This window comes from Manis pentadactyla, chromosome 7 (genome assembly GCF_030020395.1).
Source record: "Manis pentadactyla isolate mManPen7 chromosome 7, mManPen7.hap1, whole genome shotgun sequence".
Lineage (NCBI taxonomy): Eukaryota > Metazoa > Chordata > Mammalia > Pholidota > Manidae > Manis > Manis pentadactyla.
Genome location: NC_080025.1, coordinates 143655939 through 143669668, shown reverse-complemented (window position 1 = coordinate 143669668; position 13730 = coordinate 143655939). Strand labels below are relative to the sequence as shown.

The window sequence follows — 13730 nt, the reverse complement described above, 5'->3', positions numbered from 1 at the left end:
GGTGGAGAGAATGCCTATGTGATCAGCCCCTGATAAAAACCCTGAGTTGGGAGTCTGAAACAGGCTTCCCTGGGCAGAAACACAGCGTACGCCTTCCCGTGTGGCCCTCCCCGTAGAGTGGTGGGAGAGCGTAGGGAACCTGCACCCGGATTCCTCCAGAGTCGGTCTGGATGTCTTTTCCCTGTGTTGATACTCTGTATATCCTTTTTGCTGTAATAAAACTTATCCACGAGTACAACTGTTTGCCTATTAGGTCCTGTGCGTCCTTCTGGTGAAGCAAGGATGTCGGTAGCTGTGGGACTCGCAAACAGCCAGATACTGGTTTCAAGACTCAGCTCTCTGAATTCCTGCTCCTCCTGTTACCAGCACTGGGTACGTGGTCTCCTTGGGAGAAAGAATTCGAGGACAGATGCAGAGAAGGTGTTGAGCATTAAGTGTTTATTTGGAAAATAAAGTTCAGAAAAAGACAAGAGTACATACCCAGAGAGATGGGGAACAGGGAGACCCAGAGGGGGGCCAGCCTAGGGAATGATAGGGAGACTTTTTTATGTGAAGGGAAATGAATATTCACTGAGATTAGGTTTCAAAGGGGACAGGTGGGGTCTTCCTGGGGTTCAGGCTTACTCTACCCTCACGTGGGGCAGAGGGATTTGGGGCTATATTTGGTCCCCATCAGAAGTGTCAAAGTTTGAGGAGATGTGATTTATGCTAATGATAGGAGGGATGTGGGTTTTGGGGTGTGGTTTGGCCCAATTTCTCCTCCATGTTGGAACCAGCTTGTCTGAGCCAGTCTGTGATCGGTAGTCTCCCTCCACATGCCCTGGGGACAGCTTGCACGGAACCTGTAGAATTAACGCAGGCACCACACCGAAGTCCCCCTTGCTCTCGCTGTCTGGCCACCTACCTACTTGAACGCTACTTCTATTATGACCTATTCAGGTTAACCATGAATTTAAAAATATCCAATTTATATGCTATCCAGCTGTTTTAGGTATTTTTTCGTAAGACTATTATTTTGGGTTTCTGTTTCATCATATTGTTGGGTGCCTTATCTTTAAAAAAATGATTTCCAAAATAATTGGTGTTATTTACTTCTTAATATTTCCAAACAGCCCAAATAGAAAAAATCCAATTCTCAAATTACCAAGCATTCACCCTCTTAAATCTGAACTGTAGGGAGTGGGGCTCAGAACCTCAGCTCCTGTCCTCCCTCATACTGAGGCGTTTGGACCTACGCTTCTATGACAAGCCTCCAGGAGAGTCTATTTTCAGGGCCAGCAACTCTGGACTTGGACAGGAGGTTGGGAGTGGGGGGAACGTCATAGGCTTGCTGTCGGCTCACTCCCTTTGCCTCCTCCAGCCAAGAGGAATTCCCTGCAGTAACTAACAAGAAGCTGAGAGCAGCAACAGGGGAGCTTATGGTCCGCACTGCTCCAGGGGGGCCCTGCAGTGGGGCAGCCTGGTGAAGGTGAGCAGGACGTGGGTGAGGGCTGCGTGACTGCTGGGGGCGCGGGGCGGCGGCCGAGGCTGCATGTGGGGCAGTGGTGACCGAGATGCTGGCGAGTGGTTCTTCCCTGGCTCGCTTCTCCCCAGGGAGCCCAGTGCAGAAGGGGCGTGGGCATGAGTGCTCAGGAGAGGTGGGGCTGGGTTTCCTGCCCTCCCTGTGCTTTCTTCTGGTCTCTTTCCTAAGGAAAGAGGAGGGGTGAGCCCACCTAATGGGGAGAGAACGTGCAGCTTCCCTCCTGCAGGGCAGCTTAGTCCTGCAGCCTCATGGTACCTGATGCAAAGAGCCCCAAGGTCCCAAGATGGACACGGGCTTCCCTGGTGTCCTGGGGGCCATTTGGTCACAGACTGGGGCTCTTTGGGCTGGGCCACCACTGGGGTGGAAAGGCAGGCACGATGCCCCTGGGGACTCAGTGGAACGGGCCCTTTTCTCCTCCCCACACCTTGCACTCTTCATTCCTGCCTCTGGAGAGCCTGCTGCCCAAACGCACAGACACATATGTTAGGGGCTCACCTTCTTATGTTGGCGTCTCCCCCAGCAGAACAGACCCAGGGGCACCAGGGATGCCAGAAACAGCAGAATCCAGACACCCAACAGCAAGGCCTGAAGGCCAATGAACAGGGCCTGGGGACAGAGAACCAAAGCTGCAGGCACCCGTGTCACTGTTGCCATCTGTGCTCTGTCTCCATGCTCATCTTCAACACAGGGTCACTCTCTACCTTTTCATCCCCAAGTCTGCAGCTTCTGCGGGTGGGGGCTGCTGCAGAGGGGGCCCTGTGTCTGGGGTCCATGGGTCTAGCGTGTGGAGAGCACCCGGAAACCTCTCTCAGCCTCCGTGACAGGCTTGGGCTGTGATTTGGTTCCCCAGCAACCCTAAGACTTGAGAGGATCAGGGAGCTCATGCATTTGATGGCTGTGGGCAGCACCTGGCGTACTCGCAATCCTGGTTCATATATTATCATCGGTTTAGCATCATATTATTAATAAAATCTGTATTTCCCGCAGCTGCAGGAAGGGTTTCTGTTCGTTTCAATGCCGCATCTGTGGTGACACTAGTCAAGCTGGGTGCAGAAGAGGCAGTGCCGGTGTTGACGGACAGCCTGGCTCTTGCCCACCGCCTCGGCCCTCCCTGCCCGCCGCCTGTGCCCCTTTCTTTCGTTCAGCTCACCTTCAGCATGTGCAAGTAGGTGAGGCACAGATGCAGATTTCTGACTTCCGGACTTGGCGTGCTGGGGGGCAGGGTGGGCCAGCTCCTCAGGGAGGAGCTCTGACAGATATAGTTTGTAAATAAAAACTTATACTCAAAGAAATAAGTACTCCCAATGATGATGGCGGCGAAGGCCGTGGAGAAGGCTGCCAGGGCCAGCAGGGTCCTCAGCAGGGCCTGGTGAGGGGAGGCCGGAGACCCGTGAGATCCAGTCTCTCCTGGAGTCCAGCCCCAGGAACACAGGGGGAGGGGGCAGGAGGTTTGGGGTGGCCTCCAGCTTCTGGGCCTGGTGTCACCCCCTGTCCTCCAAACTCACCCAGTAGATGCCACCCCGTTTCTCATAAATGAAGGCGACAGCTCCTGCCAGCACAGCCTGGGGGGAGGTTGGAGTGGGAGCAGGTGAGCTCAGGGAATGCCAGGCCCCCCGCTGCCCCCCTCTGTCTCCCGCTGGAACTCCCACAGGGTGCTGGCCCTTTCCCAGGACACCGTGTGGGCCTGAGGTTTTGAGCTAAGCTTTGTTGTCTGTAGTAAGATGCCAGGGACGCTGCTGAGGCCTGGATCGGACTCGTGAGGCTGCAGGACCCTCTGTGTTAGTGGCATCAGAAAGCGCTGTGGTCAGGCCGGGCGTGAGCCCTCCTCCTCTCCCCCCAAAGCCTTCCTGTTTAGGGTGCTTTATGACAGGTCCAGACAGTGGGGTGCGGCCCCAGTCGCTGAGAAGTCCTCAGTACCGGGTGAATGTCCCGGTCCATGTGCCTCCCCAGCCGTGCTCAGCAAGCCACCCAGCTGGGCTCACAGAACAGGAAGTCTGTGAATCACTGGGGGCGATGCTGTAACTAATCTGAGAGTTTTGCCACTGGGTGGATGAGGGTGATTACTTTTGTCCCCTTTTTCAATAAATATGTGTGTCTCACTGTTACTCTGTGACCTCTCATGTCCTCTCATGACCGGGCGCCAAGCTCCCACTGCAGATCGCGCACCCGTCTGTGGACGTTAAGCCCTGATGCCCACGGTGGGCAGGACCTGCAGAGGGCGCTGGGAGATGACCCAGAGGTGACCCTTCCTTGTAGAGCGCACACGCTCCGGCACATTCTCTTGCCTGCGTCTCAATGCATGTGTCTGGAGATGAGAGGGGTCCTAGACCCTCGGCTGGTATTTGCTGCTGAAGGCGGGGGAGGCGGCCATTCAGGGAGAAGCCCTGGGCAGGGGGCCAGGAGAACCAACCGGTGACTGGATATCCCACTACTTCCCTCAGCTACTTTCTCATCTGTAGAAGCAGGGGACTGGCCTGGATGACTTAGGGTCTAACATCGCGCGGCACCGTGTGGCCGGTGATGGACAGTGATGGTCTCTCGCCTCTGCCGCTGCTCTGGCCCCCGCCCCCGGGGCTCACCACAGTCCCTGTCCAGAGGGCAGCTCCCGACTCCCGCAGAGAGCAGGAGTAGAAGAGGTAGAGGCATCCTCCCAGGACCCCGCTCAGCACTCCCAGCACCATCTGTACGACCTGGAGGAGGAAGCCGAGAACCTGGCCCCCAGAGCCCTGGGCCCAGGAGCAGCCCTGTGCCCCCAAGCCTCGGGGCAGCTCGGAGGGCCTAAGAGGGGAGGAGAGGAGGGCGGAGGAGGGGAGGGGAGGGGAGAGGCAGGGAGGACCCCAGCCTGTGCGGCATCGGGTCCAGGGCACAGGATAGACTCTGGCTTCCACTGGCTGGGACATTAACTGGTCAGTGGCACCTTTGCACCCCTTTAGCCCACAGCCCACCCTACCCCCAGCTTTTATTGGGAAGACCAGTAAGTGAGGGAAAAGCTAGGAACAGCTCAGGAGAACTTGATTTCTAGTAAGGAAATAAAACTGGCTCAGCGTCCGGTTGGGAGAGGCTGGCTGAGAGGGTGCCCAGCAAGGGCAGGGTCTGCCCTCCCCGATTCAGGGGCCCAGGTGCCCCTCTGGGCCCCTGCTTACCCAGGAGGCCACCAGCAGCCGGCTGCTGCCCCGGGCCTGGAAGGTGGTGCCGGGGACAGGGGGCCGCAGCAGGGGGCACCCCCTCAGGATGAGCTTGGCCAGAGCCGACTCCTGGTGGAAGTGCACGTCGATGCGGGTGGGCTGGGGGGCCCCAGGGGCCACCTCACCACTGTCTTCAGTCCCCATCCCACTGGGCATCTGTCTGGGAGGGAGGAAGGGAATGTCAGAGAGGAAAAAAGGGCAGGGTTGCCCAGATTTCCCTGATGTTCAGGACTGGGGTGGCCTCTGCCCAGAGCAGCAGGCCTCGAGTCCTCTTGAGGGGAGTCGTGTCGGGGTAGCCTGACTCTGCTGGAGCTGTGGTGACCCCTGAGCCTGCTGGAACCTCCCCTCAGCCCAGACCTGCTCCAGGCCCATGTCCCCCAGCCTCAGGGAGGACCATGCCATGCTGGTTGAGCTTCTATTGAGGCAGCTGCTCCCCAGCTGGGCTTGGGGGTTCCCCTGAGCCCCTAAATACCTCCCTCTCCATCAGTGGCTTCTCAGCCCCACACTGCCTGGTCAAACTGCCCTCACCCCAGGGAAGGACCAGACTGTGGGTGCACTTGGAGGTCAAAGGCTGGACTGACTTGGCATTCACACAGGTGCACCCAGCCTCTGCTCCTCACCCCTCCCTGGAGTCACATCCTCTGCGTGGTGGTCTGTCCCTCTGTCTCCAGCAGGTTCTGAGGGGCGAGGCAGTTGGGGGGCCAGTGGTGGGAGGCCCTGGGAGGGTCCTGTGTGAAGTTTCTCAGGAAAAGGGCCTTTGGGCCGCAGGCCCACCTTACCTGCTGTCCTCAGGGACCGGTGGCCAGTGTGCAGCAGGGCAGGCAGAGGCACTGATGGGGCCGAGGGTGGGCAGAGGGGAGGACTAGGGAAGGGAGCAGCGCACAGCCCTTGTGGGGGCCTTCCAGGGCTTTCTGGCTGCTGCTGTCATTGGGCTCTGGGCGTGGGGACGGGTGGGTGGCCTGGGAGCCCATGCAACTGGCCAGCCGTGGGAACCCTATGGGGCGTCCTCTCTTCCACCCTGACCTGGGCAGGGACCTTTTGAACAAAGATTTGCCTTTGCTCTGAATTTGTGAGTTGTCTGAGTGGGTATGAGTGTGCAAGTGTGTGTATGTGCATGAGTGTGTGCTTTGACTTCTCCGGCCAGCCTGATTATCTAATCAAGACAAAACCCCCTCAGAGGGGCCCCTTTGCTCAGCTATTTTCTGGGAAGTTGCGCTGCTGGGTTAGGTCAGGCCCCCACCTCCCCGCCCCTCCCACTCTTCTCTCTCCAGGCGCTGGCAGGTCGCGGCTCCAGCTCAGCTCCTTCCAGGCCTGACTGCTTGGAGCCCTCCCAGAGGGGAAAGCAGGTGAGCAGGACCCCCAGAGATTCTCACTGCAGGATCCCCTCTCCCCCAGGAGTCTTAGAGACCTGTCCCCAAAGCCCCCCATCCTGTCTCACAGATGCTGATCTGCCCCCATTCCAGATTCCCATACGTTGCTTGGGAGGGGGTAGGGGATGCACTAGATGGAGAATGGCCTTAGAAAAATGGCCAGGGCGGGAGGAGGGACAAGCGCCTGTCTGTCGCCTGGCTGTCCTTCACTCTCCATTGGCCCCCTGACTTCACTGCCATTGCTCTGGTGGGGTGGCTGAGGCTCGGGCAGTTTGGTGGTGAGAAATACTGCAGAGAGCAGCGGGAAGGTGGAGGGCCCAGGATATAGGACGGATCCTGGTTCTCTCTCCCCAGCTCCAAGGCTCTGGGAGGAGGTGCGGAGTCTGGGTGGCACAGGGAGGGAGTCATCACGGGGCTAGCCTGGCTCAGAGGGAGTGTGGGGGCTCGCTAGGCTGATTTGGGCTGGAGTAGAGGGGGCACAGTGGTGGGACCCAGGGGCTCAGAGGGACCTGCCATTCACGGCACAGTCAGGGTGGCAGCAGGATGCTGGCTCCTGGGTCAGCTTGGTTGGAATCCAGGCTGGAATTCCTCGTGTGTGTTTATGAACAATTCTGAACCTCCTCGTGCATCTACAGAATTGTCAAACATCCGTTCTTTATACCTTGCAGGAGGCCAGGTAGGTGAAAAAGTGAAAATGCTCTGAAAAGGACGTAGACCCCAAATGGGAAGCCTTCAGGATTACTATTGTTGCTGGTGTTATTAGAATTGTTAATAATAGTATTATGATTTAAACAGTGGTACTTAAATAGGTCGCCCATTAGAATTACCTATAGAGGATTTCTTTTGGAGCTAGGCAAGTTGATGATAAAAGTGCATATGGAGAAGTAATCTAGCAAAACGGCCATGAAAGAAAAAAAATACTAACACGAGGGAGTCAAGAAATAGCTCAAGTAAATATTAAACTCTATAGTTGTAATTAAAATGTGGCAATGGTCGGTGCATATCTCAGCAGGCACACCCATGGGAGGACTATGAAGATTAGATTCAACCCGAATTCCTGGGGGAATTTTGTTTTTGCTCAGGGGAGCATTAGAATCAGTGGGAGAAAGATAATATCTTCCCCAAAACACAACATACCTGTAACGATCTGGAAAAAAAACAGAGCAACTTGGACCATGTCTTCCAACTTAAAAGATAAATCCCAGATGCGTCAACATTTAAATGTGAAAGCATAAAACCACTTAGGAGAAAACACAATTGTCTTACATTCTTGAATTGGGAAAGTCCTTTCAAAGTATGGTATAAAATCCAGAAATCACAAAAAGATGGAGAACTTCGGTTATGTAAGAATACAAAGTCAAAAATAAATCACAAGTTGTAAAGAAATATTTGTAACTCATGTCACAGATGTAATTTTTCGAACACACAAAGAACTCCTATAAAGAGCAAAGCAAAACAAAGTAAAACAAGAACGATCTAGAGAGTGATTGCAGTTTGAAAAAGAAGAAAAAATTGACTCCTAAACATATGAAAAGATGACCCCCCCCCCTACTCATAATAGGAGAACTATGGATGGAAACTGGACCATCCAGGCTGCAATGGTCACAAAAAGCAGATCAGCTATTGCCTGGGCCAGGGAATGGGGTTTTCTGGGGAGGAGGCTTTAGGGACATTTTTGAAACACAGAAATACCTTGATCATAGTGTGGTGACACAAATGTATAATTTGTCAAAACTCCTTGAGAGATACGCTTCAAAAGCGGCATTTCATTGCATAAAATCAGTTAAAATGTACAATGTGATGTAATTTTCACCAAGTACATTTGAAAAAGATGAAAAAGTTTACTGACACCTTCTGAGGGCCCTGGAGTAGGGCTGTGGACACCCTTTGACCCCATCCTGCATGAGAATTGCCTGGAGGCAGCTCCATGGGGGGCACTGTTCATTACGAATTTAAACACACATTCCCAATGACCTGCTAATCCCACATTGATAATATATGTCTATCAATAGGGGCTACTTAAAAAAATTATAATGCATCCATACAGTGGATACTATGCAACTACACAAATGCGTGAGGAGGCATTTTATGGATTGATGTAAGATTATTTTAAAACCATGGTTCTGTGAACAAAGCATTGTGCAGAATGGTGTGAGTGATACGTTGCTATTTGTGGGAAAAGGGGGGAAGAATATTTCTATGTGCTTTTACATGCAAAAAAAATGCCTTTGTAGGACATAAAAGAATGATAATATTATTATTCAGAAAATGTAATATATCCTTCTGGGTGGCAACTAGGTAGCTGGGATGCAAAGATGGGAAAGAGGTTTTGAAAGGATACCCTTTTTTATCTTTTGAATTTTTTAACCATATGAAAGTATTATGTGTAAATATATATACTAACTTTATATAATGTGAATGTACACTAAGTATTATATGATGCCTATGAATATATTATATAAATATGGCTATGAAAGTATTATGTGTAAATATATATGTATATGTGAGTATGTCTATAAATACGTATGTCACTGACATAATTCACATTCTTTTCTTTGTCCGACCCAAGACCTGACCATTTTGGGGAGAGGCCCGAGAAAAGCTCTGGAGGTGACTTGGATTTGCAACCCAGACCAAGGTCACTGTGACCCTGATACCTGCACTGGGAGACCCTTTGGATCTTGGCAGGCAGACCGTTCGTTCCCTCTCCGCTGACTCGTGCGGCGTAGCCCCTCATCGGGTCCTTAGCCAGTTCGCATCTTACCGAGTCCCCAGACCTCACTTCTGTGCATCTTCTCCCCGCAGGCAGGATGGCCCAGAGCACGGTGACAGTGAACGGAGTGGATGTGGGCTCCAGGCTGCCCCAGTCCACCCACATCAACATCCACATCCACCAGGAATCAGCTTTGGCACAACTGCTAAAAGCTGGGGCTTCGCTGAAGGAGCACTTCTCTCGCCCTCGGGATACTGGGCCTTCTGAGGCCAGGATAAGCTATTGGCAGCTGGCACTGGGGGTAAGAGCAGTGGGGGCCTCGGAGGATGGCAGCTGCCCTGCTTCCCCTGAAGCCCCACGGGAACTCGCTGTTTATGTCCTGTCTTAGTTGCTGTGGAGGAAGGAGGGCCCCTGTCTGCAGTGCAGTGGGCAGTCCCAGCTGGAGGTGGGGATGGGCAGAGGAATCCCTGGGGGCTGTTAATTCAGTTTAAGTGACCCTGTGTGGCTTGAGGGCCTGTCGGCACGTGTCTATGCGACAGGCACTTTGAGGTAACTACGGGGAGAACCCCGAGGCTATGAGCATCCCTCAGACGGGACGGGGCAACCACAAGATCGCCCAGAGAGGAAGGCGGATCAGGGGAGTCCGCGGGCGGCGGGCGGCACACTGCAGGGGCTGGCGTCCGAGCCAGACCGTGAGCGGAGCAGCGTGTTTAGACAGAGGTGGAAGGTGGAAGAAAAGGACGGAGGCAGGAGCCGGGGCAAAGAAGTCCGAAAGCGGAGGGCAAGGTCTGTCGAAGTAAAGAGAATGGGGTTCGCGGCGGACTAGACCGGACGCGCAGAGCAGCGCCGCACCGCCGACAGCCTGCGTGACAGGCTGAGGAGTCTGTCCTGAATGGGCTGCGGCAGTGGGAAGGCGCGGTGGACTCTGAGCAGGAATGCAGGTCTTAGGCTGCCTCACAGCCAGGAGGTGTCCAGGTGAGAAGTCCGGGGGGTCCGTGCCTGTGTGGTCACAGCAGCAATGCCGCAGAGAGAGAGGAGTCGGCATCCCTTGCGGATGGGGTGTCCACGACTTGGGGTGAAGGCTTGCCGTTCAGGGCAGGGGAGAGGTCCAAGGACATGCTGAGGTATGCAGTGTGGGGCTGAATGACCAGGAGAGCGGAGCCTGGAAGCCGGGAGCAGCAGGCGCTAGGGGTGTGCGGCGGTGTGGGATCCGGGTGGGACGAATCTGCCATGCTGGCAGGGCGTGCGGGTGGTGATGTCCAAGAGCCTGTGACACTAGGAAGCAGGGGCTGGGCTGGAGTTGGGTGTGCACAAGCTTTATTCGGGGGCAGCCCTACGAACAAACGGAACGGCAGGACTGGGCAGCGGAGCCGTCGGACCCCAGTGCAGGCCCCACGAGGTCTCCACCAGCCCGGTGGCGACGCAGAGAACAGACCGCTCGTTCCGGGAGTTCCATGTCAGGTGGAAGCAGCCCTTGTTCCAGCCCCTTGCTTGACCCTTGGATGGGAGGCCGTGCCCCCAGAGGGTGCCCTCAGCCTGAAAGATGAGGGGACTCGAAGGAGCTGTAGATCTGTCAGCTAACCACACTCCTTTCCTAAAGGGGGGCCTTTGTGGCCGTCCTGGACAGGATGGTGGAATTCCCAAGGGAGAATGAGAGCAAAGCGGGAATCCCTAGTGGGGGTGTAGTGCGTGGTGTTCAGAAAACAGTAAAGAAGGATGAAAGGCTGGCATGTGGGAGCGATGGGGGGAGAACCAGGGCATGCTGCTTCATGGATGGCAAGGGAATAGAACCTTCCAGAATCAGAGCTGTAAAGAGGTCAAGATAGAGGAAAAAGAGGGGAGAGCCAGCTAGGCAGGAGCGCGGTGGCCACCCCCAGGGCGTGGGGGCTCGTGGGAAGGGGTCTGGCTTTCCGCCCTGTCTTCCAGGTGACCCAGATATTGCTGGGGGCAGCGAGCTGTGCCCTGGGGGTGCTGCTCTATTTTGGGCCCTGGATCGTGCTGCGGGCTTCAGGCTGCGCCTTCTGGGCCGGGTCTGTGGTGAGTGAGGAAGGGAGGCGAATGGTTACGGGTGAGGAGAAAGTTCCTCTGGATCTCAGTCAGGGATTTGGGGAGGAGACCAAGCGCCCTTTGCTGCGGGGAAGCTGCCTTAGGGCGCGGGCGGCACCTGTCTACCCTCCACTCTCTCCTCTCAGGCAAGGCTGGGAGGAGCGGGGCGGCGCGGCTGGAGTCCTGGCCCCGGGCTGGGCTTCTTGCCTGTCCCTTGGGTCCTGCTTTGACTTGGCTGTTCTGGGAACTGTTGGGGGAAGGAGGGTGGTGGATCATTTCAGGAGAAGAAACCGGGGGCCTTTCCTGGTGCCTTCTCTTCCCAGGCTATTGCAGCAGGAGCTGGGGCCATCGTCCATGAGAAGCACCGGGGCAAACTTTCCGTGAGTCTCAGGCGTCCTCTGCCCCATCTGGACTCCTGCCCCCTCCCATGCCTCGGTTTTTCTGCGCTATTTTTCTGCCGTCTCCTCTTTGGTTCCCAGTATTCCTGCTGCACCCCTGTGGCTGTACCATGAGTAGAGGGGGTCTGCATCCTGGATCTTTCCCTTCTAGGGCTGGGTGTCAGGTCTGCTCACCCTGGCTGGCCTTGCCACGGCCACGGCGGCGGTCGTCCTGTGTGTGAACAGCTTGTCCTGGCAATCTGATGGCATCCTCTACCTCGACTATGTGTGTGGTCGCCCAGCCCCTGACAGCACAACCCCTGAGTACGGGATGCGGCGGAGCAGCCGCTGGTCACGCTGGGAGGAGGATCAATGCAGAGCCTACATGCAGATGCTGACGGTGAGACCCCGAGTCCGGTCTCCCAGGGACCCATCACAGCCGCCTGTGCCCAACGAGCCGGGGCGCTGGTGGGCAGAGATGTAGGCTCTTCGAGCTGGGACCTCATCCCAGGCCTGTGCTTCAGGAGGCTTGAACCTAAACTGAAGACGATTCTCAGACCCTCAGGACATGAAAATTTCCTGAATCAAAGGGGATGAAGAGCAAAGAGGAGACATTTTAGAGAGGATATCATGGACACTTCTCTGTCTTTTCTGTGTGTGGCTGTTTCAGTCACCTATCAGTGCTTATCATACTGCACCAAAATGTGGCTTAAAATCACGACTTAGTATTATTTCGCACAGTCTGGGGCTGTCAGGTCTCAGATGGGCAGTCCTGCCTCAGTGTCTTCATGCAGGTGCAGCCAGATGCCCGCTGGAGGCGAGTCATCCAAGGGCTTGACTGGGCTGGACCTCCAAGACGGAGCCCTCACTTCTGGGAGCTCAGTTGGGGTGTCAGCCTGAGAGCCTCCAAGGCCTCTCATTCTGGGCAACTAGGTTCCAGCAGGGAGCAGCCCACTGTGAGCATTTCAGGAGAAAGGAGTGGAAGCTGCCCGGCCAGCTCAGAGCCACCCCCGGACTGGGGCACAGTGCCACTCCCACTGCATTTTGTTGGCTGAAGCAGTCACAGGCCCTTCCCTGTTCTAGACGGTGGGGGGGGGGGGGAATAGACTCCACCTCTTTAGAGGGGGTGGTAGGGTCACACTGCAGACAAGCAAATGGGGTGGAAGCCGTGGCTGCCGCCTGGTTGGGAAATGCAGCCCGCTGTGGTGGGGAGTCGTGGGACAGTCTGATGGCCGTCTGGCGTGGGAAGGTGGTAGTGAGACCAGAATCAGGAGCCAGCCCCTCACTGTACCCGTTTCTTCCCTTATCTCCAGAACTTGTTCCTAGGAATCCGTGTTCTGCTCCTGGCTGTCTGTGTCCTGCAGGTCATTGTAGCCTTGGCTTCTGTGGGCGTGGGCCTTCGAAGCTTGTGCGGCCAGAGCTCCCGGCCCCTGGTGAGCTGTTGGGAGGCACTGGGGAAAGAGTGGCGTCTGGCTGGTGAGGCCTTGGGCACAGGGGCATCACTGGGTCAGGAGCGCTGCTCAGCAGAGGTCAGACCCGACCTCACTCAGCCTCTTCCCAGGGCCGTCTGGGGGCTGTGGCCCCGGCTGTGTCCTGGGTGCCATCTGCTCCCTGCCTCTCTATGACCCCCTGGCCCTCATTTTCCTACATGTCTTCCTCCTGTCTAGCTCCCCTTCCTCTGTTCCCCTTTGCATTTGCCTGAGTTCAAGTTCTATGAAGCTCATTTCCTGTTAAGAATTGACTTCCTCCCTGTCTCTTTCAGGATGAGGAAGGGACAGACAAGAAGCTGCTGGGGGAGAATTCTGTGCCTCCCTCCCCCTCCAGGGAGAAGCCCGCAGCCGCCATCATCCTGTGAGCTTCAAAGATCTGCCTGGGCCCGGCGGCGGCCCTGTCCAGAGTAGCCCAAGGCTTGAGGGGACATACCTACTCCCTGCGGCCCGCACTGCAACCCCCCTTTGCAACCCCCCACACCTACCTCTCCTTTGGCCGCTGCCCAGCCCCTCCTTCTCTACCACCCCGCCCCCGCTGCTCCCCCCCTAGTGTCCTCCAGCCAGTGTGAACCTTGGTCACATTTCCGCCAATGCTGATTAAACAGAAACAACCAGGAAAAATAACCAGAAAGGACATCTCCCTCTATTTATCCACATGGTATGCTGTCAGTCGTTGTGTTGGTACATATGGAATTAAAAGAGAGCTGGTTTATCACATGGAAACAAGGTCCCAGTCAGACTACCTTTAAATAATGTTCTGCTCTAGATCCCCAGTGGCACAGCACGGTTCCCTTCCAGGCAGTGTGAAGTGAAAACAACCCTCATACACTTGGACTCTTTACCAACTAAGATTGTCTTTAAACATCTGTAACTTTAAGCTGTGGGCTCAGAGTACTATCTGAGGCCTGGGACGAGGTCCCTCCCTTCCTCCCACCTTCCCTGCAGTCGTCAGTGCTGGCTCTTTCTCTACACACACACACACACCCCTACACACACACTTACACACCTGTACACACCCCTACACCTA

At 55.5% G+C, this 13730-nt stretch overlaps 2 protein-coding genes across 3 annotated transcripts; one reads left to right on the top strand and one right to left on the bottom strand.

Moving 5' to 3' along the window:
* Nucleotides 1-309: 309 nt before the first annotated feature.
* On the bottom strand, nt 310-5637 carry TMEM176A (transmembrane protein 176A). Of its 2 annotated transcripts, none has more exons than XM_057504915.1 (7): nt 5487-5637; nt 4666-4867; nt 4102-4212; nt 3028-3084; nt 2673-2888; nt 2018-2128; nt 310-384 (listed from the first exon to the last, which is right to left on the bottom strand). In XM_057504915.1, the coding sequence occupies exons 2-7, from the start codon at nt 4861-4863 to the stop codon at nt 325-327; spliced, it is 753 nt and encodes a 250-aa protein (XP_057360898.1). In that variant the 5' UTR covers nt 4864-4867; nt 5487-5637; the 3' UTR covers nt 310-324. The 2 variants fall into 2 exon arrangements, with proteins under 2 accessions (XP_057360898.1, XP_036755343.1); XM_036899448.2 differs by lacking the exon at nt 310-384 and adding an exon at nt 419-1685.
* A 280-nt stretch (nt 5638-5917) lies between these two features.
* TMEM176B (transmembrane protein 176B) lies at nt 5918-13334 on the top strand. The gene is made up of 7 exons (XM_036899447.2): nt 5918-6053; nt 8883-9091; nt 10717-10827; nt 11160-11216; nt 11386-11613; nt 12527-12646; nt 12976-13334. The coding sequence occupies exons 2-7, from the start codon at nt 8888-8890 to the stop codon at nt 13066-13068; spliced, it is 813 nt and encodes a 270-aa protein (XP_036755342.1). The 5' UTR covers nt 5918-6053; nt 8883-8887; the 3' UTR covers nt 13069-13334.
* Nucleotides 13335-13730: the final 396 nt, after the last annotated feature.

Bases quoted from the DNA above. Each gene is read 5' to 3' on its own strand.
- TMEM176B (XM_036899447.2), top strand. From the start codon at position 8,888: ATGGCCCAGAGCACGGTGACAGTGAACGGAGTGGATGTGGGCTCCAGG. The intron at 11,614-12,526 runs GTGAGACCCCGA...CCTTATCTCCAG, and splicing joins CCTACATGCAGATGCTGACG to AACTTGTTCCTAGGAATCCG. The intron at 12,647-12,975 runs GTGAGCTGTTGG...TGTCTCTTTCAG, and splicing joins GCCAGAGCTCCCGGCCCCTG to GATGAGGAAGGGACAGACAA.
- TMEM176A (XM_057504915.1), bottom strand. From the start codon at position 4,863: ATGCCCAGTGGGATGGGGACTGAAGACAGTGGTGAGGTGGCCCCTGGG. The intron at 4,213-4,665 runs GTAAGCAGGGGC...TTCCTCCTCCAG, and splicing joins GGCTGCTGGTGGCCTCCTGG to GTCGTACAGATGGTGCTGGG. The intron at 3,085-4,101 runs GTGAGCCCCGGG...ACCTCCCCCCAG, and splicing joins CCCTCTGGACAGGGACTGTG to GCTGTGCTGGCAGGAGCTGT.